General features: G+C 44.7%; 1 protein-coding gene across 1 annotated transcript in view; it reads right to left on the bottom strand.

Annotated features, from left to right (window-relative positions):
• LOC126474735 (uncharacterized) overlaps positions 1–25,728 on the bottom strand; it is a 575,439-nt gene that overhangs the window by 78,119 nt on the left and 471,592 nt on the right. The window contains exons 24-25 of the mRNA XM_050102214.1: positions 19,037–19,243; positions 218–463 (exon numbers count right to left, since the gene is read on the bottom strand). Coding sequence (XP_049958171.1) covers positions 218–463; positions 19,037–19,243 — 453 coding nt within the window. The remainder of the gene's footprint in view (positions 1–217; positions 464–19,036; positions 19,244–25,728) is intronic.

Here is a 25,728-nt window from a genome sequence, read left to right as displayed (position 1 = left end):
AGCTGTCAGCGTTGTTGCCAGTTTTCAACTGTGTTTCGCAAACCATTGCAGGCGAGACATTAGTGTTTTACAGAGCGACAACAACAGTAAGGCGTTGCCAAAGAGACATATACAAAATCGCGTTACGTGATTGGTTGAGAGCGGCGCACAAACACACTACAGCTGTTAGGGACCTTCTTTCGCCGAGCGTGCAGTAGGCAGCTGGCGGCGGCCTCACCTCTGCGTCGTCGTGCTCGTTGGGGGTGAGGGTGATGGCGGGCAGCGCGGCGCAGGAGCCGTGGCGAGACATGATGGGCGTGGGCACGGGCGTCGGCATCTCCGTGATGGGCGACAGGCACTTGGCGGGCAGCTCCAGCAGGATGCTGGGCGGGTGCAGCAGGTTGGAGGAGCCGCGGTGCGGCGACAGCGCGTCCAGCACCGGCACCTCGATCGTGTTGCGCATCGACGGCGGCGGCGACTCCACCTGCCGGCCGACAGTTGCACACTCACTAACATCTGGCAGGAAAAGTCCGATGGAGGCGCAAGTGCGCATATGGATACTTGGGTTTTTAGCGTTGCAATGGTTCCTGATCGAGAGAGGGTATAAGCAACACCGACTCAAAGGAAGGCCTCGGTGCTTGTTGGTGACGTCACGTCAGCTAGGCACGGCGAACGCCAGATCTGTTTGCAGGCATACGCATAATGGTGGTGTCTCCCTCTGTGACACAGGAAAATGTGAAACTATTGGCGGTAATTGACCAACAAACATTGTTCTGAGAGATTTCTGCAATCAATTAATTATGCAATTCATTACACTTCTTAACAGATAGTGTCCTCCTGAACGTAAATTTCCACCTGTTTTAAGGATTGACATACAAAAACAGCTTCATGGTCCAGCAGCAACAGAATTCGTGCTTCTTTGCCTTATTTGTAAATCTGAGGAAGTTACGTTTGTACTGGGTCGCTTTTACAAGAAACTGTGAACATATTGGTGCTCTTCTTTAGGTACCTTGGTTGACTATGGGGTGAGGAGCACTGAATGTTAATGAAATATCTTGCGATTGTACACGTTGGGGGATGGGGTGGGGGACAGAAGAAGAGGCAAAAGAGAGATACTTGTTTTAACAAATAAAATTTTTTATCTTATAAAGTTTCTCCTTTCACTTGCAAGAGGGGAATATTTATCTTTTCTAATGTGCATGTTTAAAAAAGTTTAAGCTCAGCAGTATTTTCGGTGTATGAAGCTATTTTGTTTCCTGTTTAGAATTCCTTTCATTGAAAACGACTGTAATCTAATGACTGGCAACAGTTGGACATTTACACATGTAAATTAGTTCACATTTCCAGTGACGATGTCAAGCGAAAATAAATAAATAATTAAAAGAAACGAGTTAATTGTAAGGGGGTTGGGGTAAGTTTTGATAACAAAATGGATCAAGTAAATATAGTTACTTGGATGTAAAATTTCCGAAGCTTGCAATGGGCCAAAGCATCTTCTCATATTGATCTACGTTTGTTTCGACATGATTCAGTAATGCAGAACTATGATCTTCATTTGTAGCTTCACGATAGTAACAAAATCTTTTATCTAAATAAAACTTCAGAATCCAAAACAATACCAAACATTTTGTCCAAAAATAAGACATTTATAGTGATAAGCACGCCCAGGCGTTTCTGCCTGCAACAGACCTGGCGTTCGCCGCGCCTAGCTGACGTGACGTCACCAACAAGCGCCGAGGCCTTCCTTTGAGTCGGTGTTGGTATAAGTCGTCTGTGGCATTAATTGTTTGCATTGCTGTTGCTATTGTGTTAATGCGTCTGGATTCTGTAACCTGCGGAATCCAGCGTCTCTAGATCTGCATTGCACTGCCCAGCACAACTATCACACAATGGATGCACACAACATTCTGTATACAGCCTGTACATTAGCTTTAATGGTAACTGATAACAACGGCACGGTAGCCTCCGGTTCCCAACCACAAATACAAGAAACTATGTCAGGATTGGTTGGGAACCGGAGGCTACCGTGCCGTTGTTATCAGTTCCCATTAAAGCTAATCCACATGCTGTATACATGTGCATTAGCTTTAATCCACAAATACAGGAAACTATGTCAGGATCCCCCCCCCCCCCCCCCCCCAATGAACCATGAACCATGGACCTGCCGTTGGTGGGCAGGCTTGCGTGCCTCAGCGATACGGATAGCCGTACTGTAGGTGCAACCACAACGGAGGGGTATCTGTTGAGAGGCCAGACAAACCCAGCAGCCTTTTCAGTAGTTGCAGAGTCAACAGTCTGGATGATTGACTGATCTGGCCTTGCAACACTAACCAAAACGGCCTTGCTGTGCTGGTACTGCGAACGGCTGAAAGCAAGGGGAAACTACAGCCGTAATTTTTCCCGAGGGCATACAGCTTTACTGTATGGTTAAATGATGATGACGTCCTCTTGGGTAAAATATTCCGGATGTAAAATAGTCCCCCATTCGGATCTCCGGGGGGGGACTACTCAAGAGGACGTCGTTATCAGGAGAAAGCTTTTGACAATGTTGACTGGAATACTCTCTTTATAATTCTGAAGGTGGCAGGGGTAAAATACAGGGAGCGAAAGGCTATTTACAATTTGTACAGAAACCAGATGGCTGTTATAAGAGTCGAGGGGTATGAAAGGGAAGCAGCAGTTGGGAAGGGAGTGAGACAGGGTTGTAGCCTGTCCCCGATGTTATTCAATTTGTATATTGAGCAAGCAGTAAAGGAAACAAAATTAGGAGTAGGTATTAAAATCCATGGAGAAGAAATAAAAACTTTGAGGTTCGCCGATGACATTGTAATTCTGTCAGAGACAGCAAAGGACTTGGAAGAGTAGTTGAATGGAATGGACAGTGTCTTGAAAGGAGGATATAAGATGAACATCAACAAAAGCAAAACGAGGATAATGGAATGTAGTCGAATTAAATCGGGTGATGCTGAAGGAATTAGATTAGGAAATGAGACACTTAAAGTAGTAAAGGAGATTTGCTATTTGGGGAGCAAAATAACTGATGATGGTCGAAGTACAGAGGATATAAACTGTAGACTGGCAATGGCAGGGAAAGCGTTCTGATGAAGAGAAATTTGTTAACATCGAGTATAGATTTAAGTGTCAGGAAGTCGTTTCTGAAAGTATTTTTATGGAGTGTAGCCATGTGTGGAAGTGAAACATGGACGATAAATAGTTTGGACAAGAGGAGAATAGCAACTTCCGATATGTGGTGCTACAGAAGAATGCTGAAGATTAGATGGGTAGATCAAGTAACTAATGAGGAGGTATTGAATAGAATTGGGGAGAAGATGAGCTTGTGGAACAGCTTGACAAGAAGAAGGGACCGGTTGGTAGGACATGTTCTGAGGCATCAAGAGATCACCAAAAAAAAAAAAAAAAAAAAAAAAAAAAAAAAAAAAAAAAAAAAAAAAAAAAAAATGGCTCTGAGCACTATGGGACTTAACTGCTGAGGTCATCAGTCCCATAAAACTTAGAACTACTTAAACCTAACTAACTTAAGGACATCACAAACAACCATGCCCGAGGCAGGATTCGAACCTGCGACCGTAGCGGTCACGCGATTCCAGACTGTAGCGCCTAGAACCGCTCGGCCACTTCGGCCGGCTCAAGGGATCACAAATTTAGCATTGGAGGGCAGCGTGGAGGGTAACAATCGTAGAGGGAGACCAAGAGATGAATAGACTAAGCAGATTCTGAAGGATGTAGGTTGCAGTAAGAAGCTTGCACAGGATAGAGTAGCATGGAGAGCTGCATCAAACCAGTCTCAGGACTGAAGATCACAATTACAACAACATGTCAGGACAAAATTGTTTTTTGCAATAATCACGCTCCAACCACAACACATTTTTTATTTGCTTTTAGCAAGCAATTGTTAAATCTTAACACTATTTATTTATCTTAAAATGGCTACGCCATGAATCGTCCCGAGGTAGGGATAACCAACGCTAATGGAACGACATGAATCACATATATTTCACCAATGTTGTGCAGAAATATACTCAAACCTGTCGGCAAGCTTATAAATGTTGATGGAAACATCTTGTATTTCCGCTGCTCGCTAGGGGACAGGAAGACCGATATTATCTCCAGAGTTGCTCGAACGACGATTGTTTGTCCTAGGTAATCGGGAGTGGAATCTTTCTCTATGCTATCTTAGTTTTTAATATCATTTTATAGTAATTAATCTTCCCAGATGATTTTGTGTGGAACAAGTCCTCCTTTATGTCTTCAATATATAAATTAATTTTTATAAGAGATAGTACGTACACAATTTAAACGCAGGTCTGTGAGGCGTTGGTCCATTTTTAGGCACGCAGGATTGAATGGACCATTCTCTGGTGCATCCTGGTAAACGTTTTTTTAGCCTGGTGGCTCGAAATTCGACGTGCTTCATTCCAACCCATACTTTCACAAAGCGCTATCGTCTCTCTCTAAACAGCAGCCAAGCCTGTCTGGCTCCTTTACACTCTGGCATCCAACTCTCGTCAGTCATTACTACAACCACAGCACCTGACGCTAAACTGGCTGTCTCCTTACTTATTTGTTCTGTTCTATTACGATGGTTAAAACAGGCACAAGTGTGCATTAATGTTGTCGGCGCCTAAGCTTGTATCAGACCTGACAGTATATGCAGGGTCTTTCAGACGTAAAGTAGATCCACTTGTTCCACGAAATGATTTGTCTGTTTTTTTTTCGGATAAAATGTGTTTTAGGTAAGCTAATTAGAGCGAATAAATGACGAACTTTTCATTGTCTCAAATCGGACGAATATTTTTGAAATACCCGGTGTTTTAATAGCGACAGAGGCACTGTGTCCACGAATTGTTCCACTGCTCCTGTCAGCGTCCCTTTTTCAAACCATTGTAATGCGCCGCATTGAAGATTTACTAGTCGATTTGATTTGCAGACGCAGCTAACAATGGTTATAAAAGTGTTGCATTTCCTTTTCCCTTGGATGAGTCGCGGAATGTAGCAGACACGACGCAGTTATTAGGACAGCAAACGAAACGCGATACATTCGGGAGGAGACATTAGATCTCATCTCACTGAAGGAATGAACAATAGAGCGAGATACCTTTGGTGCTCTTGGAGTAGTTACGGAGAAGCTATTTCTGCCTTGGGAAATAACAGCTTTCGTGGTGACTTCGGTTATGACGTAAGATCACTGAGTCAGTGGGGCATGTCAAGAGCAAAACGCAGAATTCTGACCCGCTTCTCAATCCTAGCATCATTTACCATCAAAAATTATGTTCAAAAACTATGAAACTAAATAATGAAATGAAATATTGACCAGAAGATCGAAAGTAACAATGTCACGTTTCAGACGTTTAACTGTGACATTGTTTCAATAGTTTACACGTCGCCAGAGACTGGATGCGCTGTACTATATTCTTACTGAAAAATTGGATCTTCTGTGCAACATTTAACTTCCGTATAAAGTTCTAGTGTCCAGTTAGTGTTTATGACACAATGCAAAGAGGGTTGAAACATCTTGTATGTGTCAACACAAATACTATAACTGAAAACTTCCTATGCCGGCCGCTGTGGACGAGCGGTTCTAGGCGCTTCAGTCCGGAACCGCGCAATTGCTACGATCGCAGGTTCGAATCCTGCCTCGGGCATGGATGTGGGTGGTGTCCTTAGGTTAGTTAGGTTTACGTAGTTTTCAAAATTCTACGTTCTAGGGGACTGATGACCCCAGATGCTAAGTCTCATAGTGCTCAGAGCCATTTAACCCAATTTTGAAAACTTCCTATGGCTCTTAGTAGTAACAGTCGAAACTTGCAGCGATAATAACCGGTATCATAGAAGTTGACGCTGGTGCAACCTGATTTACCATAAACACCGGATGCAGCTACTCACAGAGTCCATTGTGGCTGTAAGTATTATATGGCAGCGAAACTAGGTAGATATGCTAATATGTTAATGCGGAACCGATCAACGCTGGAAAAAAATTAGTTCGAATTTCGGCCATCATGTGCAAATCTGGCTCTCTGCAGCATCTCGTCAACATCTCCGGTACCCACACTGAACAAATTGTGTATGTGACGGTTAAGAATCAAATCAACATTATGCCTTTCTCAGTCGTTTGACCTACCTGTTCTGCTGAAGTCTCGTCCCTAATCCATTATGTATGGAAATATTTCTATAAGTCTTTATTGCATTGAGACTAATTTTTTTTCAGCGTAGATCGGTTCCGCAATGATGAAGTGGAATATCTACCAACCTTGCACCTTTGTGAGCTGCTAGGGACCCAACTACGGAAAACTTGTGTGTTCTTGTTTTTCTAGTACCTTCCAGATCCTCGAGGATCTTCTCTTTGTAAAGCCGATCTCACACGACTCGTGAATTGGATCGTTAAAGTGTTGTATAACAAGCTTCTGATGTCAGGGCTTGGAAAACGCACGTTGCCGAGTCTTTTCGAAGGTACAGAACAATATTAATCAGGTCAGATATTCTGAACGCGCATTCAAAAGTGAACCAATGACCGAGCGAGGTGGTGCAGTGGTTAGCACACTGGATTCACGTTTGGGAGGACGACGGTTCCGACCCGCGATGGCCATCCTGATTTAGGTTTTCCGTTCTTTCCCGAAATCGCTCTAGGCAAATGGCGGGTGGTTCCTTCGAAAGGGAACGGCTGATTACCATCCTTATTCTTGACACAATTTGACACAATCCGAGCTTACTGACCTTGATGCCTACGGGATGTTAAAAACAATATTCTTTCCTTCCTTTTCTTCTGTGAACCAATGAGCGGCCGCCACCTGCCCATGCAGGTTGCTTCTCAGCTCAAACAAGGAGCGTGCCACTAGAGCTCATATTGAACAAACTGTGTAAGCAGCGGTTAATAATAAAATCAACATTATGCATTTCTCACTTATTTGACTTTTCTCCTGACATATCCATTCCTGTTCTGTCTTGCATTCACAGCGCCGTATTTTCACCTGGTGGCTAAAACTGGAACTAATTTTTTCCAGCATAAGGCGGTTCCGCATTAACGAGTTAGAACCACTACCAAGTGGTTCTTGGACATGGGAAGAATTACGCTGATGAACCAATGAGGGCAGTGAGGCACACTGTAAGGCAGAACTGAAGAAAGTAATTTATTTTATAAAATACCCTTACCATTCTAACTTATGACAGCTTCCCAACTTTTTTCCAACTTCTGCACTTAGTCAAGGGTACCTTCATTTTTGAGCTCTGTGATTTACTCGGCTCACCTCACTGGATGCTTCATCAATTGTATCAAACCGTTTTCCAGGGAGATATTTCTTCAGTCTGAGAAACAGATCAGTCTGTTGGCCTCGTATCAGGTGGGTGGGGAAGTATTTCTCATCCATAATTGACGAGCGTTTCTCTTACTGGTAGAGTAATGTGCGGTCTTGCATTATCTGTCCGCAGCTCGTGGTCGTGCGGTAGCGTTCTCGCTTCCCACGCCCGGGTTCCCGGTTTCGATTCCCGGCGGGGCAGGGATTTTCTCTGCCTCGTGATGACTGGGTGTTGTGTGATGTCCTTAGGTTAGTTAGGTTTAAGTAGTTCTACGTTCTAGGGGACTGATGACCATAGATGTTAAGTCCCATAGTGCTCAGAGCCATTTGAACCATTTGCATTATCTTTCAGGGGGTGATGACCCTGTAGTTTGGTCCCTTTACTCACCAAGCCAACGAATATTATCGCGCAAAATGAGGACACCAGCTGCAAGCATGCCAGGCCTTCTATGACGAATCTTCGGGGGCAAAACATAGTGCAGAAACAGCTTGTAGTGCACGCCTGTTACAGACGTCCCCTGGGGCACTCTGTTTGCAGCTGTAATTCCATTCATTCATATGTAAAGACCATCATCAGTTTCACCTTTGATTGTTGGCGGAGGAATTTCAACGGGACTAGAGATCCGGAACTTTTCCACTGTGACGAGTGAGACTTCAGTTCCTGCTCAAAATCTCGTATCCAAGTTTCATCAAGTGATAAAATCTTTTTCAAGAACTGTTCTCCATCGGTTCGATAACGTTTAAGTAATTCTTCTGCGATTATTTAGCAACCTGCTTCCTGGCTTGCACTCAGATCGTGCGAAACCCATCTGACAGCAACTTCTCTCATCTTTAACTCTTCTGTAAACTGACTTTACAGATATTTTGGCGTCATATGCAATTTTTCTCACATGCTTTTCGTCGAACCTCTCTCAAAATCTCATTACCAATAAACTGAGATGTACAGTATGTGGCCGTTGATGGCCTTCCACTTGTTGGGTTGTTGGGTTGTACTCAGTGCTTACCCGATCTTCACAGAAACAAGCAGACCACTGTGATACTGTGCTACGATCCACTACACTATTCCCACACATCTCTTTCAAAATGTGATAAATTTCCGTTGGGTTCCTTCCACATGGGGATTCGATTTTGGTATAGGAACACTAGTTACTACTTGTAATCCGACCTGATTCGGTTTCAGCTTCCACTTTAAAACTGAATTACTCATGATACAGCTACGTGAACCACCAAACACATATATGCCCGTCACGCCTAAGGTCTCGCTCACAGCTGACACGAATTTCAACTCGATCATGACACTGTAACGGTCGCGCATGTGCAGTGTGCAGGTCTTTTGATTTGACCCCACTAGCTCGTTGGTCCACCTTTGGAAAGCAATACAGCAGCCAATCTGCGTGCTTTGCATCCGACAAGTACTGGGTAGCTTTCGGGAGATATGCGACACCAAAGGTCACGCAGCCCCCGTAAAATAGCGACCTGTGGCTTGTTGGCGAGGAGCAATTGCCAGATAGTGTCCCAGACGAGTTCCCACAGGTCAAGAGCAGTGGAATTTGGTGGTCAAGACATCAACATGAGTTCACTGTCATGCTCTTCGAATCACTGTAGCACTATTTTGACCTTGTGACACAGACAGTTATCCTGCTAGAAGATTCCTCACTGTCGCAAAAGACATCGTGCATGATGAGATGCAGGTCGTTCTCAAAAATGTACACGTAGTCCACAGCTGACATGGCTGCCTTAGATTACTACCACAAGTCCGATGGAAGTCTTAAGTGAATGCCCACCGTAGCATAATACACTACTGGCCATCAAAATTGCTACACCAAGAAGAAATGCAGGTGATAGACGGGTATTCATTGGACAAATATATTATACTAGAACTGACATGTGATTACATTTTCATGCAATTTTGGTGCATAGATCCTGAGAAATCAGTACCCAGAACAACAACCTCTGGTCGTAATAACTGCCTTGATACGCCTGGGCATTGAGTCAAACAGAGCTTGGATGGCGTGTTCAGGTTCAGCTGCCCATGCACCTTCAACACGATACCACCGTTCATCAAGAGTAGTGACTGGCGTGTTGTGACGAGCCAGTTGCTCGGCCACCATTGACCAGACGTTTTCAATTGATGAAAGATCTGGAGAATGTTGTGGTGTCACCGCTTGCTAGGTGGTAGCCTTTAAATCGGCCGCGTTCCATTAGTATACGCCGGACCCGCGTGTCGCCACTGTCAGTGATAGCAGACCGAGCGCCACCACACGGCAGGTCTAGAGAGACTTACTAGCACTCGCCCCAGTTGTACAGCCGACTTTGCTAGGAAAGGTTCACTGACCAATACGCTCTCATTTGCCGGGACGATAGTTAGCATAGCCATCAGCTAAGTCATTGGCTACGACCTAGCAAGGCGCCATTACCAGTGTACAGTAAAATGGAGATTATATCTGTACAAGAGCGATGTACACCGATTATGGATTAAAGTTAAGTATTACAAGAATTTCGTACTTTATTGCAATTCTCAAGACATTGTCCTGTTCCAGACCTCGCGCCGGTCTGCGTGTATTTAGACGCGTGCATTTCGGCCTCCTGTAGCGACACGGTGTTGGCTCTTGAGTAAACACTACAAATGTGGTGGTCAGGGCACCAGTAGAACATTTTCTGTATCCAGAAAGGCCCGTACAGGACCTGCGAAATGCGGTCGTGCATTATCCTGCTGAAATGTCGGGTTTTGCAGGGATCGAATGAAGGGTAGAGCCACGGGTCGTAACACATCTGAAATGTAACGTCCACTGTTCAAAGTGCCGTCAATGCGATTAAGAGGTGACCGAGACGTGTAACCAATGGCACCCCATTCCATCACGCCGGGTGATACGCCAGTATGGCTTCCAATGTGCGTTCACCACCATGTCGCCAAACACGAATGCGACCATCATGATGCTGTAAATAGAACCTGGATTCATCCGAAGAAATGATGTTTTGCCATTCGTGCACCCAGATTCGTCGTTGAGTACACCATCGCAGGCGCTCATGTCTGTGATGCAGCGTCAAGGGTAACCACAGCCGTGGTCTCAGAGCTGATAGTCCATGCTGCTGCAAACGTCGTAGAACTGTTCGTGAAGATGGTTGTCGTCTTGCAAATGTCTTTGGGCGAAAATTGGAACACATCGCAGTCGTCTGCTCCGGTGTTCCCTATTCAACAATGTGCGCTGAACTATGCTCTACGAAACACTTGTGCCTGCACCAAATCGTATTCTGCCGTCAGTTCTGCCGCCTATCGCCGCTTATTCTGCTTTACCGAGCGGACGACCCTCTGACTTCTAAGTTCCGTGATGAGGCGTAGATGTCCAACACCTTGTTGCCAACTCCTCTTTTTACCAGCCTTCAATCGATTTCTGGAAATTCTTCAGCGGCACACGGACAACGTTTCACTGATATTCGTGCCTAGACGCCTGCCAAACAATCTGCGCTTTGTCAGAGTCGCTTATGTCAGCGGATTTCACCATGTACGACCCATATCGCTACTAGACTGATTCACCATTCGCCTCTGCTATGCGAACACCTAGCCACAACGTGACCGTGGAATCGTTCCATTCAGAAGTAATCACCGCATGCGTTAAGACGTTTATCCCACTGGGAGACGAGTCGACCAATTTTTGTTTCGTAGAATGAGTTTGGTCGCTGTCGTACCCACAACCGCACCCACTCTTGCATTTCTTCGTCAGTCTGAAACAGACGTTCACGCATTCCTTTCTTCGGGTTGCCAAATTCGTGAAACTCACACGGTGAAAGACCCGGGCTGTACGGAGGATGTTACAGTGTTTCCCAACCAAATCGCTGAAGTGTAGTATTGCCTTCGTCTGACTGGCAGTGTGGGAGCGGGCGTTATCGTACACCAGGATGATTCCGTCTACATCTACATCTACGTGATTACTCTGCTATTCACAATTAGTGCCTCACAGATGGTTCAATGAACCACCTTCAAGCTGTCTCTCCACCGTTCCACTCTAGAAAGGCGCGCGGGGAAAACGAGAACTTAAATTTTTCTGTGCGAGCCCTGATTTCTCTTATTTTGTCGTGATGATCATTTCTCCCTACGTAGGTGGGTGCCAACAGAATGTTTTCGCAGTCGGAGAAGAAAACTGGTAATTGAAATTTTATGAGAAGATCCCGTTGCAACGAAAAACGCCTTTGTTTTAATGATTGCCACTCCAATTCACGTATCATGTTTGTGGCACTATCTCCCCTACTTCGCGATAATACAGAACGAGCTGCCCTTCTTTGTACTTTTTCGATGTCCTCCGTCAATCCCATCTGATACGGATCCCACACCGCACAGCAATACTGCAGAATATGGCGGACAAGCGTAGTGTAAGCAGTCTCTTTAGTAGACTTGTTGCACCTTCTAAGTGTTCTGCCAATGTATCGCAGTCTTTGGTTGGCTCTACCCACAATGTCTATGTGATCGTTCCAATTCAGGGTATTTGTAATCCCTAAGTTTTTAGTTCAATTTACAGCCTTCAGATTTGTGTGACTTATCGCGTAATCGAAATTTTGAGGATTTCTTTTAGTACTCATGTGAATAACTTCGCACTTTTCTTTATTCAGGTTCAATTGTCACTTTTCGCACCATACAAATATCTTATCTAAATCATTTTGAAAGTCGTTTTGGTCATCTGATGATTTTACAAGACGGTAAATGACAGCGTCATCTGCAAACAATCTAGCATGGCTACTGAGATTTTCTCCTATGTCGTTAATGTAGATCATGAACAATAAATGGCGTATAACACGTCCATGGAGAACGCCGGATATTATTTCTGTTTTACTGGATAACTTCCCGTCTATTACTACGAACTGTGCCCTTTACGACAGCATTCTGACAGCCCGAGGGCTAACGGCAAAGGCAACAGTGGAAACATCCTACATCTCCCATGCCAAAGAAATCCAAAGCTCTTCATTCAAGTTCCGATAAGGTATCGATTACCTTCTTCTTCGACTGCGGGGACACTCTGCTCGTCGACTTACCCGGCACAGAATGATTCTGTCGCTAGATAATATCCGTCCCAACACTGCCAATCGGAGGAAGGCTACGCTTCAGCGGTTTGGCTGGGAAACACTGCAACATCCTCCATACAGCCCCGATCTTTTAGCACGTTATTTTCACATTTCTGGCGATCTGAAGAAAGACAAGGGTGGACGTCGGTTTCAGTCGAAGCTGGAAGTTCAAGATTGGGTACGGTTGTGGATCCGTCAGCGGCTGATTGCGTTCTACGGATCAGGAATTAATAGTCTCGTCTCCGGGTGGGATAAATATCTTAACATGAGTGGTGATTACTTTTAAATGGAACCACTCCATGGTTCCATTGTAGTGTATGTTCACTTTTCATTTGACTGCCCCTCTTATTTTTCTTACCGCGTTAAGTGCACACAAAGCAACCAAGCGACGTCCAGTCTCGCGATAGGCAGTGGTCATAATGTATTGGTTCATCAGCGTAATTCTTGCCATGTCCAAGAGCCGTGGCACGCTCCTTGTTTGAGCTGAGAAGCGACCTGCATGGGCAGGTGATGGCCGCTCATTGGTTCACAGAAGAAAAGGAAGGAAAGAATATTGTTTTTAACATCCCGTAGGCATCAAGGTCAGTAAGCTCGGATTGTGTCAAGTTGTGTCAAGAATAAGGATGGTAATCAGCCGTTCCCTTTCGAAGGAACCACCCGGCATTTACCTAGAGCGATTTCGGGAAACAACGGAAAACCTAAATCAGGATGGCCATCGCGGGTCGGAACCGTCGTCCTCCCAAATGTGAATCCAGTGTGCTAACCACTGCACCACCTCGCTCGGTCATTGGTTCACTTTCGAATGCGCGTTCAGAATATCTGACCTGGTTACTATTGTTCTGTACCTTCGAAAAGACTCGGCAACGTGCGTTTTCCAAGCCCTGACGTCAGAAGCTTGTTATACAACACTTTAACGATCCAATTCACGAGTCGTGTGAGATCGGCTTTACAAAGAGAAGATCCTCGAGGATCTGGAAGGTACTAGAAAAACAAGAACACACAAGTTTTCCGTAGTTGGTTCCCTAGCAGCTCACGGAGGTGCAAGGTTGGTAGATATTCCACTTCATCATTGCCGAACCGATCTACGCTGAAAAAAATGAAGACAGCTTCCCAACTGTTTTCCAACTTCTGCACTTCGTCAAGGGTACCTTCATTTTTGAGCTCTATGATTTACTCGGCTCACCTCACTGGATGCTTTATCAATTGTATCAAACCGTTTTCCAGGGAGTTATTGCTTCAGTCTGAGAAACAGCTCAGTCTGTTGGCCTCATATCAGGTGGGTGGGGAAGTATTTCTCATCCATAACTGACGAGCGTTTCTCTTACTGGTAGAGTATTGTGCGCTTTCAATGAGTGATGACCCTGTAGTTTGGTCCCTTTACTCACCAAGCCAACGAATATTATCGCGCAAAATGAGGACACCAGCTGCAAGCAGCTTCTTTGACGAATCTTCGGATGCAAAACATTTTGCAGGAACAGCTTGTAGTGCACGCCTGTTACAGACGTCCCCTGGGGCACTCTGTTTGCAGCTGTAATTCCATTCATTCATATGTAAAGACCATCATCAGTTTCACCTTTGATTGTTGGCGGAGGAATTTTAACGGGACTAGAGATCCGGAACTTTTCCACTGTGCCGAGTGAGACTTCAGTTCCTGCTCAAAATCTCGTATCCAAGTTTCATCAAGTGATAAAATCTTTTTCAGGAACTGTTCTCCATCGGTTCGATAACGTTTAAGTAATTCTTCTGCGATTATTTAGCAACCTGCTTCCTGGCTTGCACTCAGATCGTGCGAAACCCATCTGACAGCAACTTCTCTCATCTTTAACTTTTCTGTAAAGTGACTTTACAGACATTTTGGCGTCATATGCAATTTTTCTCACATGTTTTTCGTCGAACCTCTCTCAAAATGTCATTACCAATAAACTGAGATGTGCAGTATGTGGCCGTTGATGGCCTTCCACTTGTTGGGTTGTGCTCAGTGCTTACCCAATCTTCACAGAAACGAGCAGACCACTGTGATACTGTGCTATGATCCACTACACTATTCCCACACCTCTCTTTCAAAATGTTATAAATTTCTGTTGGGTTCCTTCCACATGGGGATTCGATTTTGATGTAGGAACACTAGTTACTACTTGTAAGGGATGGACATCAATGAGGGCTGTCGCTAGACTCATCGATTTATCGAGCTCCAAACAGCTCCACGAAATTATTTAACATTCGGGCCTTCCAGCCAGTCAGAATCAGGACCAGAATGTATGCATTTTCATTGGCCATTTCCTGCTCCTACTAGAAGAGCTTCTGTAATCGACCATCACTGGGAAATTTCTCGCCCCTAAAACCAAACTAGTCGGGTCCGATCACCACCCATTTAGGAGGATCAGGGAAAGACCATGCCATCATATTTAGGTTTAATAAAACACCCCTACACCCTGCAACTGCAGACTGAACGAGATTAGTATGAGGGGTGTTCAAAAGGAAAGGTAACAAACATCACTGTGGATATAATTGAAGTGTTTTTCAAATTTAACCGTCAGATGGCTGGGAAAAACTATCCCATTGTTTCACAAGCCCGATTCCCTGTTGCCAGAATCCCTGTGGCTGTGACAGGAGTCATTCCTCCGCTGTGTCCTTCAGCTCGTCCTCCGAGTTGAAGCGCTTCCCTTTGAGATGTTTTTTTTATGGGACCAAATACATGGACGCCGCAGGACGACATTTCGGGGCTGTATGGCGGATGCTCAAGCTGGTCCCACTTGAAGCTGGCCATTATACTTTGTGTGACCTTAGAGACGTATGGACGCGTGTTACCGTGGGGCAGAATCATTCTCTCCGTGAGTATCCAGGCCGTTTGCTCTTGATGGACTTGCGTAGGCTACGGAGTGTCTCACAGTACAGGTCACTGTTAATGGTCTTTCAGTCCTCGAGGAATTCAATGAATATGCTCGCATGCGCCGAAAACGACGGCACACATCACCTTCCTGCTCAGGGTTCAAATGGCTCTGAGCACTATGGGACTTAACAGCTGCGGTCATCAGTCCCCTAGAACTTAGAACTGCTTAAACCTAACCAAGGACATCACACACATCCATGCCCGAGGCAGGATTCGAACCTGCGACCGTAGCAGTCGCGCGGTTCCGGACTGAACCGCCTAGAACCGCTCGGTCACAGAGGCCGGCCCTGCTCAGGGCACAGCTTTGAACTATTAGGGGGAGATGACGACGCATACTTCCATTGCCTTGATGTCTCACTTTTTTTTTTTTTTGGTCATCAGTCTACTGACTGGTTTGATGCGGCCCGCCACGAATTCCTTTCCTGTGCTAACTTCTTCATCTCAGAGTAGCACTTGCAACCTACGTCCTCAATTATTTGCTTGACGTATTCCAATCTCTGTCTTCCTCTACAGTTTTTGCCCTCTACAGTTCCCTCTAGTACCATGGAAGTCATTTCCTCATGTCTTAGCAGATGTCCTATCATCCTGTCCCTTCTCCTTACCAGTGTTTTCCACATATTCCTTTCCTCTCCGATTCTGCGTAGAACCTCCTCATTCCTTACCTTCATGGATCACTATTCTTCACCGAGTAAACAGTAACAGGAAGAATTTAGCAGTACGCATGCGACACCATGCCCTACCTAATGTGTTCCGTAACGAGGCGCACAAAACCAAGATTCTTCCGGGGCCCATACCTCTGTTTCTGTCGGTGATGGGAAGGTAGGGTCAAGTGTTTTAGATAGCCCTAGGGACCATTTGTATATTCAACAGGAGGATCGCCTTAGTGTCACTATGCTACATGACAGGGTCCAAGTATGAATATTACACATTTCCTCTTGCTTAGGTAAATGGAGAAAATCGGTTGGTTCTTTTTGCATTTGATGTGGTCTAGAGTGGACCGTAGGGTGCTTATGGAGGCACCATTAACTCATCGCCGCTTCTTTAGACACCCCCAAAAATGCGTTTTTACCGTTTTTTCGTACCAAAGCCGAGCTGGTGTTTCCAAGACGGCTATGCACAGTAAATGGCTGAAATTTTTATGCAGTATTCCTAAGATCCTGATACCGAACATCAGTGAAAATTTTCTTGGTATCTTTGTCGGTTTTCGAGATACAGAGGTTCAAATTCATCCTTCTTATACACGCACGTACAATTCAGTGAGGCGAAAACGTAGTGACTTAGCAAGGAGAAATATGCTGTAAAATGTCTCCGTTACCATGAGAAGGGTTCTGGGACTCCATGTTGTAATAATGAAACACATTCAAATTTCCGTGCACGTAAATTACCGGTCTGACGTGTAAAATTAGTCTTACATTATTTCAGTTTCACATAAGTAAACGATCAAAATTTTACTGATCCATAAATCTCTTTTCATATGAGTGACATACCCTGCTGTGGCAAGGAAAAGAAGGGAATCAACGGAAAAATGATCCCATCGAAGCGCAAAAAAGGCTCTGACTGAAAATTGGAGTACTACCTGCGTCATTCTACCTTCCACAGCGTCTTTAAAAATTTTCTCAAAAATTTTGGCAGGCGAACATATTCGAGCTTTTTTGTGCAGAAAGAGGAGGAGATAGTGGCATCAGAAAAGAGATGGAAAAGTAATAAACACTCGAAGATAGTAGACAGTGGTTGTCGTATATAAAGAGGAAGGAGACAATGGCAGTGTGAGAGAAAGAGAGGTAGTCAGTGGCAGTGGAACAGAGTTGACAGTGACAGAAAAGTGCTGGGAAAAGGGTGAAGGAGACAGTGAAAGTGGGAGAGGAATAAAGAGAAGGAGAAAGTGGAAGTGGGCGAGAGTCTGTGACAATGGAAATGAGGAAGAGAGAGATAGTGAACACAGGCAGTGGCAGATGGTAGACAGTGGTTGTCGCATAGAAAGAAGAAGGAGACAATGACAGTGTGAGAGAAAGAGAGGCACGCAATGGCAGTGGAACGGAGTTGACAGTGACAGAAAAGTGCTGGGAAAAGGGTGAAGGAGACAGTGAAAGTGGGAGAGGAATAAAGAGAAGGAGAAAGTGGAAGTGGGCGAGAGTCTGTGACAATGTAGATGAGGAAGAGAGAGATAGTGACAACGTAGATGAGGAAGAGAGAGAGATAGTGACAGTGAACAGAGGCAGTGTCAGTGGAACAAATGAATGAGATAGTAGCAGTAAGAGAGAGCGAGAGGGAGAAAATGACAGTGAGAGGAGACTGCAGTAGTAGGACATAACGAAGGAGGCTGTGGCTGTCAGATAGGAAAATGGTTCAAATGGCTCTGAGAACTGTGGGACTTAACATCTGAGGTCATCTGTCCCCTAGAACTTAGAACTACTTAAATCTAACTAACCTAAGGACGTCACACACATTCATGCCCGAGGCAGGATTCGAACCTGCGACCGTAGCAGTTACGCGGTTCCGGACTGCAGCGCCTAGAACCGCTCGACCACCGCGGCCGGCTGCTCTGAGCACTATGGGACAACATCTGAGGTCATCAGTCCCCTAGAACTTAGAACTGCTTAAACCTAACTAACCTAAGGACATCACACACACCCATGCCCGAGGTAGGATTCGAATCTGCGACCGTAGCGGTCGCGCGATCCCAGGCTGAAGGTCCTAGAACCGCTCGGCCACACCTGGCCGGCGTCAGATAGGAGACGGTGAAAATTAGAGAGACACTAAGAGATAATGACAGTGAGTTGGGCTGAAGGAGTGAGTGAGAATGGGCAAGTGGATGGGTATGAGCGACTTGCAACGGTGGATTATTGGGTATGAGCGAGTACAGGTAGGGAAGCTTGTTGGAGTGAGAGACGAATTGCATGTTAAAAACAACGCAGATGTGTTCGCATGCCAAAATTTTTGGAAAAATTTGTGAAGATTCAGAGGAAGGCAGAATGAGGCAGTTGACAACCCACTTTCCACTTCAAATGGTTCTGAGCACTATGGGACTTAACTGCTGTGGTCATCAGTCCCCTAGAACTTAGAACTACTTAAACCTAACTAACCTAAGGACATCACACACATCCATGCCCGAGGCAGGATTCGAACCTGCGACCGTAGTGGTCACGCAGTTCCAAACCCACTTTTCACTCAGAGCCTTTTAAACAGGAGCATATTCGCCTATAGCTGCCGATAGAAGCATTTTTCCGGTGGTCTGGACACGATAGTGCAATTTCATGTCCCTCAGTTTCTCCCTCTTCAGCCAAATGTGATCTTGCAAGAGAATGGTATACCACCGCACTGCAGTCTACTTGTTGGTGACTTCCTGGAGCGAACATCTGCACAGCGACGGATAGGATGTGATGGACCAACCAAGTTGTCACCTCTCTCTCTCTGCACCTACCCCTCTGGAATTCTTCATGTGGGGTTATGTGAAAGACATTGTATGTGCCTCGCCTGTATGTGCCCTTCGCGATCTCTGAAATTGTGTATGCAGCGGCCTACATCACCCCGGGCGTGCCTCCGCGCACATGGGTAGAGGCAGAGTATAGTCTAGACATTTTACATGTTACAAAAGGAGACCATACTGACCTGTAGTACCTTCCGCTCAATGTTTTTGAGGTACTTTATATGATGCCGCAAAGATTAATTTGCTATTGCAGTATTTTTTTTTTTAAATTGCATTTGACAGTCAGGGAGGTTTCATGTGGACACCACAAATGTGTTACGATCCAAGCTAAGCTTAAACAGAAGCACTGTGCCACTTGGCTGCGCGCGCTCTTACCGTGAGGCTGGAGGAGGGCACGGACGAGGTGGTGGAGGAGGCGTCGTCGTCGTCGTCTTGCGGGCTGGAGGCCGTGGAGGGTGTGGGCGCGCGCGCGAATGTGCGGAACATGGCCAGGATGGCGTCGGCCGACGGCGGCGCTCCCGTGGCCGCTGGGCCCGACGCCCGCCGCCGAGACACCTCCGCGCTCGACACGGAGTCGCTGCCCTGCACACCGCAAACAGCACCGTAAGCAGGACGAACACCGCATATTTCTAGATCTGTCCAAGGCGTCCATAAAAGTCTACTGGAGAAACTAAAAGAAACACTAAAATGTAGGTTCAGTCACCTTTCACAACGCAGAAGCACTGAAACTGTTGCGTTTCGAAGGGGCAAGCCATCATCATCAGAACTATTCTACAAGAATCTTATAAAAGCGATAAAGATTAAAATACACTGGTGTCCAAAATTAAAGCAACAAACGGAAATTTTGCAAGGTTGCGTTTATTTTGCCACAAAACAGTATAAGCAGGCAATAGCAAAGTAGAAGCAACATAAAGAATACAGAACGTAAACAACTGCAACATACATAACAGTAGACGAAAATGTTCTTCGTTTTTTCCAACTTAACAGATTTGCGCACACATTGCGACAACTGGTTAATGTGCTCACTATGGGGTGTGACCATCTCAGGCAACAATACAGCCTTGGGGTGAATAACTTCATGAATGTCAATTAGAGGCAATAGCACCCTTTCTTCCTGCGGAGCTGCTCGAAACTCTTGGATAGTGGTTGGTGAATGCTGACGTGATGCAACATGTCTTCCGTTCATCCCAAACATGCTCTATGGGATTCAAACCGGGAGAGCGAGCAGGCCATGCCATCCGTGCGGTATCTTCCGTTTCCAAGAGCACATCAACCACTCGTGCTGTATGAGGTCGAGTATTATCGTCCATCAGTATGAAGTCTGGGTGCCCAGCACCGTACGTGAGGTCCCAGGGCCTCTCTCGATACCTGACAGCAGTTAAACCTTTCCGATTCATCCGTACCATTTCACAAAGAGATGTTCGTGATCAATATGATCACTGCTCACACTGTAACAACAACGACGTTGTACTATTGTACATATAAATACTATTTTTTTTCTCTGATTTTTCGTTAAACTTGAGTAATTGATGTTCTGATTTCATTTGTTTTCTTGTTTCATGCCATTGTGTTAAGAAAACTGTAAACAAATTTCAATGTTAATATTAATGTTTATGTCAAATGTCAAGCAATATTGTAATAGAATTGAAAGGTAACAAATTTTGAAACTGTTGTAACATGTTTTTGATATTGTAACTGTGCGTCTGGTCCATACGTAGGCAATGTGTTAGGATATGTAGAATGCAAAACCTCGGGTGAATACCCTGTCTGAAGGGGAGCGGTAAAAGGTGGATGACAGGCGAGCGCGGGAAAATGCGCACGGGCGCTGCACGGCACAACGGGCTCAGCAGTAGTAGTTGGAGTTTGGCATTGGTCTGAGCAACACGTTCTGGAGCGAGGAGGCTCTCCTGGAAGACGTAGTTTCATTGAGCCTCGGGTATGCCGTTCCAACGCCCATACAGCATGGCAAAATTACATAGGCACTAAACGGAAAAGTATTGCGACGCTATGAAGAAATAAAGTGCCGGTACGTCAAGAGCCATAGCTGTGGTTGTATGTGTGCTCTGTGCCTCGCCATCTCGCCGCCTGCCAACCGCCGCATCGATACAAACAGGTTGAAACTTTTAGTACTGTATTCGTATGGACCAGTGTTACTTTTGTTCCATACTGTTCAATAACAACTTAATAACAACTTAAATTTTACCAGAACTTTCCTATCATTTAATTATCCTCACAACTAACCTAGACAGCGTCCTTTCCAAATGTTGTGCAATCCGAGTGTCCCGAGATGAAAAATTAAAGTTTGTTGAAAAATGGCTCTGGGCACTATGGGACTCAACTGCTGAGGTCATTAGTCCCCTAGAACTTAGAACTAGTTAAACCTAACTAACCTAAGGACATCACAAACATCCATGCACGAGGCACGATTCGAACCTGCGACCGTAGCGGTTTTGCGGTTCCAGACTGCAGCGCCTTTAACCGCACGGCCACTTCGGGCGGCTTTAAAGTTTGTGTTAATAATAATTACCTGCAGACCTAGCTATGTTAGAGTGGTGTTTAAAGAACTGTTTTGTTAATGAACCAGTAAATGAATAACGAAGGTCTGACAGAGTTGGAAGATAACTTTAATATTGATTTAGTAATGAAGTTTAATTATTTCGAGACAGATATAAAGGTATTTGAATGAGTAGGAAATAAGATAAAAAGAGTAGTAACTCATATATTGGAAATCTTTAGCGCATAATGATTTAAGTAATCAAGTTTTTTAATACAGTGATCATAACAGTTTCAGGGTCCCCCCCCCCCCCCCCCTTTTTTTTATTTATTTGAATTCTGAAGTGTTCTAAATTGGTTTGACTATCAAAAGTTAAAGTCCATATACAAGTCAAAATTTATCAGTGTTTTATCTTTATCAAAATTGACATTGTATGTGTGACTCGAAAGTGCTATTTCTAGGGTAACCTATGCCCGATTTTAATCAGATCAATAGACTGTACGAAGTTTTGTAGTATACATTATAGTGTAGTGTTATGTATTTATGGTTTTTTCATATCAGTACAGAACGTGAAACTATCAGTTCAATAGATTTTCTGGTTCTAAAATTCTACTATATTATGCAGTGTTACTACTTGTTGCTTTGCACGAATATCAGCCAACTTGTACAGGGAAGAAACTCAGTTAATGCCTAATTAGGCTGGCGACCGTATTACTAACAAATTGGTAGCATCTGCTGTGTTGCTTTTCGTCCGTCCTGACGTGTAGTTGCATTTCGGACTTATTTGACGTATTATTGTTATTACAGAGTGGGTGTAAGTCTGATTTGCCACCATTCAGGTACACGCGGTCAATATCTATACAAAAATCCTGTCTCGTAAGGTGAACCCCGCTCACTTACCATAGTACAGGCTGTTATGAGTATTGTGGGCCCCGCGCGCACGTTACAACACCATTAGTGATCCTCCCCGATATCGGCCTCCTTCCGCAATATTCGGGTCTTAAAATGGTATTCCACATTCCCTTCAGATGCTAATCCTCCGAGAACCACTCTCCAGACCAAATCGGGACTCATATGCGAAAATAACATTGCCCCACTGCTCGACTGTCTAGGTGGCATATTGATGACTTCGCTCCAGACGTTCCCTTTTGTGAATACGCCTCAGAGGCACCCATGCAGCAGGTCTACGGCAGTAAGGACTACACTGTCGAAACCATCTCTACACCGTTTGCCTCGATACAACACGTCCAATGGATGCAGCGAGGTCAGATGCCGGTTGCTGCGCAGTACTAAGGCGGTACCGTTGTGAACTTACAGCCAAATAACAAATCCTCACTTTCTGATGTCACACGGGGTCGTCCTTGTCTTGGTCTTGGTGATACAGTTTCGGCTCTATAAACTCTCCACACATGCGAGGAACAACAATTTACGTCAGGCCATTGGGCCACATGAGTTTGCGACTGTCCAGCTTCCATCATTCCGATGGCCCTCCACCGCAGAGAGTCTGGTAGGCGTCTTCTGTGCGCCGTGCTGCACTACCTGTGACTATATACCCAGAAATCGTGCATGTGGGACTACCAAGCAAACACTGCTCCGTTTGATAGGTGTCCTGACGTCATCGTTGGCATTATTTTCCGTTGACCGAAATGCCATCTTCCGTGCAGAACACGATCGTAAGGATATCTGTTGACAGTACTATTACATCGTGAATTAGAAACAGGACGGGGAAATAGCGGTTTGTTGCTTTAATTTTGGATAGCGGAGTGTGACTTAACATTAAAACATTTTTAAATATAAAAATATACAGGATGTAGGGCTATTACAGGTACAAAAGAAAGATGCAAGTAGAGGACAATGAAACGAGCAACTAATTCTGATAAAAATGGGTCGTCAAACCAATGCTCTCCCAGACATGTCATACAAGTGCAGTCACGTCAGTATTACAACACTGTTAACGTCCCAGGTGCTGAACAGAAACTGCCTGTCCCTGTTTCAAAGAGAATGAATAGAGGAAATAGAGAGAATAGCAGGAACAATTCACGACTTGGTACTCGTTTCATGTTCGGTAGGCCAAGTGGCCCTTGAGTACTAGTGAATTAGTTCACAGCGCTGCTGAATGATTAGTTAGGCCAAGTGGTCAGTAGTTAGCAGACTGAGCGACAGTACAAACACTCGTCTGTGTTAGAGAACCTTTCTAACGATTATTGAGAGCATCACTAAGCAAACGTGTTCATTAGAACAATACATTGACTAAAGGAAGAGTAATAACTTGCTACTTCAGGAAACCATCCTGCCAACTCCACGAGAATTACCAAGCTTCTGTAACGTAATCGCTTCTAGCCAAGGTGATATACTGCCTCTCATCCCTGGTATAAAGGCTGACCAAAAATCAAAATAAACCCACGCAGGTCACACCAAGACCAGTCTGACGCAACATGCCATCTACTCTTCCATTTCATTCCTGTCTATAACAGTCAAACACCCTGTACAAGAACTTAATAACAGGGTAATGTTGTCCCGAAGTATGTTCTGATAGTTAAATCACATATTTTAACAACTGCTGCGCCACAGTATCCAAACTGAGGGCACACTCCTTCAAAATACCTCAATGTCAGTGTTATCGCTGGGAGCCTAGATTTTAACACTGAGTTTAACAACCACTATCTCGTATCCATCATGGATTAAACCGAAACTAGAACCATTGCAAGTAAGAGGAGTACCGAACGATTGGCACCAATTACATGTTGAATACATTCTACAGATGGTAGATATAGTACGGTTCTTAAATGAAGTGTAATTTTGAATGAAACATTTACCAGATCAAAACTGCATTAATATATGGGTTCCTCAAGGTAGCAGTTTAGGACCGTGACTGTTCTTGATTCATTCTGAATGGGCAAAAGCCATGGCAAGACACTGGGACACAAGTTGGCCGTGGGCTGCTGACGCCTATTCTTCGTATTTGTCTCCATACAGCCCTGGCAGAAACGGGCTCCTGACGACTGCAATCTGTCCGCAGTATAGCTTCGATCAACCTATATGGCTCTGCAGAAGAGACGTGACGTCCATTTGTCACACACTTGTGGTCGGCTCGTGTGGCGGTTTATGCATGTGGAAACGTCATCTTACGCAACACTAAAGATCTACCCTAGAGAATGTTGACCCCGTGAACCCGAATCTTGTTTAACTGTCGAGTTGCTACGACCGAGCAAAAAGATTTCCCAGAACGCAAAGTGTCTACGTCCTCAGACGGTGCGGTCGACAGTCTGCTGTATACACTTGGGCTTGACCATTAACGACATGCACGAAATGAAAGCAGCCTCCTCGCCAACATGAGCTCACTTCGTCTTGTGCTGTGCTCTAGTATCTACCTCGCTCACAATGTGCCTATGTGACCGAGCTACCTACTGTATCTCATCTGCGTTGTGAATACACGCGTGCTGACAGACTTGCGTGACCAGACTACGTGACTCGTCTCTTGGTGTGTGTCTCCAACTTTACGATGGTAAGACACGAACTGATTATTTCATTTTACACGTCTATGTACGTAGGACCAAATTAAGAGGTAAATCTCCATGGTCATGGGACGGGTCAGTAGATGAAATTAACATCAGAAATGGTAATAACATATAAAATAAAGTATACAGGAATCGTATACAGATAGCAAGCTGTTGAGTATACAGGGTGTTCATTTTATATGAAGACATTTAAATATCTCCAAAACAACGCATTAGATAGAAAAATGTACAATTAAAATTTGTTCGTCTCGAAAAGTGGACACCCAGTGACATCAAATTCAACCGCTCATCGCACACCGTTTGTGGGGGTGGGAGGCAACTTGGAAATCTGAAATGGAAACCCCATTCGGAGTTTACGGAAAAAAATACATAAGGTTTGTCTGGCGTATTTCTGGTTACGCGACAGAAGGCGCTGCAATCGGAAAAAACAAAATGGGTAGAAAATCATATATTTCAAAATGCAATCCAATGACAAATCAATTACCCCCCTCCCACCCTCACCCACCCACGCGCTCCATGGTGGGGTGGATGGTCGGGTTTGGAATCATCGGATGTCTGTCTCCGAGACGAACATATTTTAACTATAAATTGTTTGGAGCCGATGTGTAGTTTTCGAGATATTTCAATATCTTCAGATAAATTGAACATCCAGTAGAGTAACACAATCAACAACATAACACAATAATTTGCTTAACATTTCTCAAGGAACTCCCAGACAGAATAGAAGGAGGTAAATTCTACAGTTTCGATTTGAAAGTGGGTGCATTACTGCTAAGATTTTTAAATTCTTGTGGTAGCTTATTGTAAATGGATTCAACAGAATACAGCATCCCCTTCTGCTCAAGAGTCAAAGAGGCGCTATACAAATGCAGACAGGATTTCTGTCTATCATTAACTGAGTGAAGATTGCTGCCTCTCAGGAATAAGCTCATATTACAATTAACAACAAAAGACATTGAAGAAAACATATATTCTAAGGCAAAAAAGAAAACCAAACGGCAGTGGCACACCACGAAGAAATTTTCCGAGTGGGGTGGAAATCAGTGGATATGATG

This window comes from Schistocerca serialis, chromosome 4 (assembly GCF_023864345.2).
Source record: "Schistocerca serialis cubense isolate TAMUIC-IGC-003099 chromosome 4, iqSchSeri2.2, whole genome shotgun sequence".
Taxonomy (NCBI): domain Eukaryota; kingdom Metazoa; phylum Arthropoda; class Insecta; order Orthoptera; family Acrididae; genus Schistocerca; species Schistocerca serialis.
The sequence above is the reverse complement of the archived record's forward strand: the minus strand, read 5'-3'. Positions and strand labels throughout refer to the sequence as shown.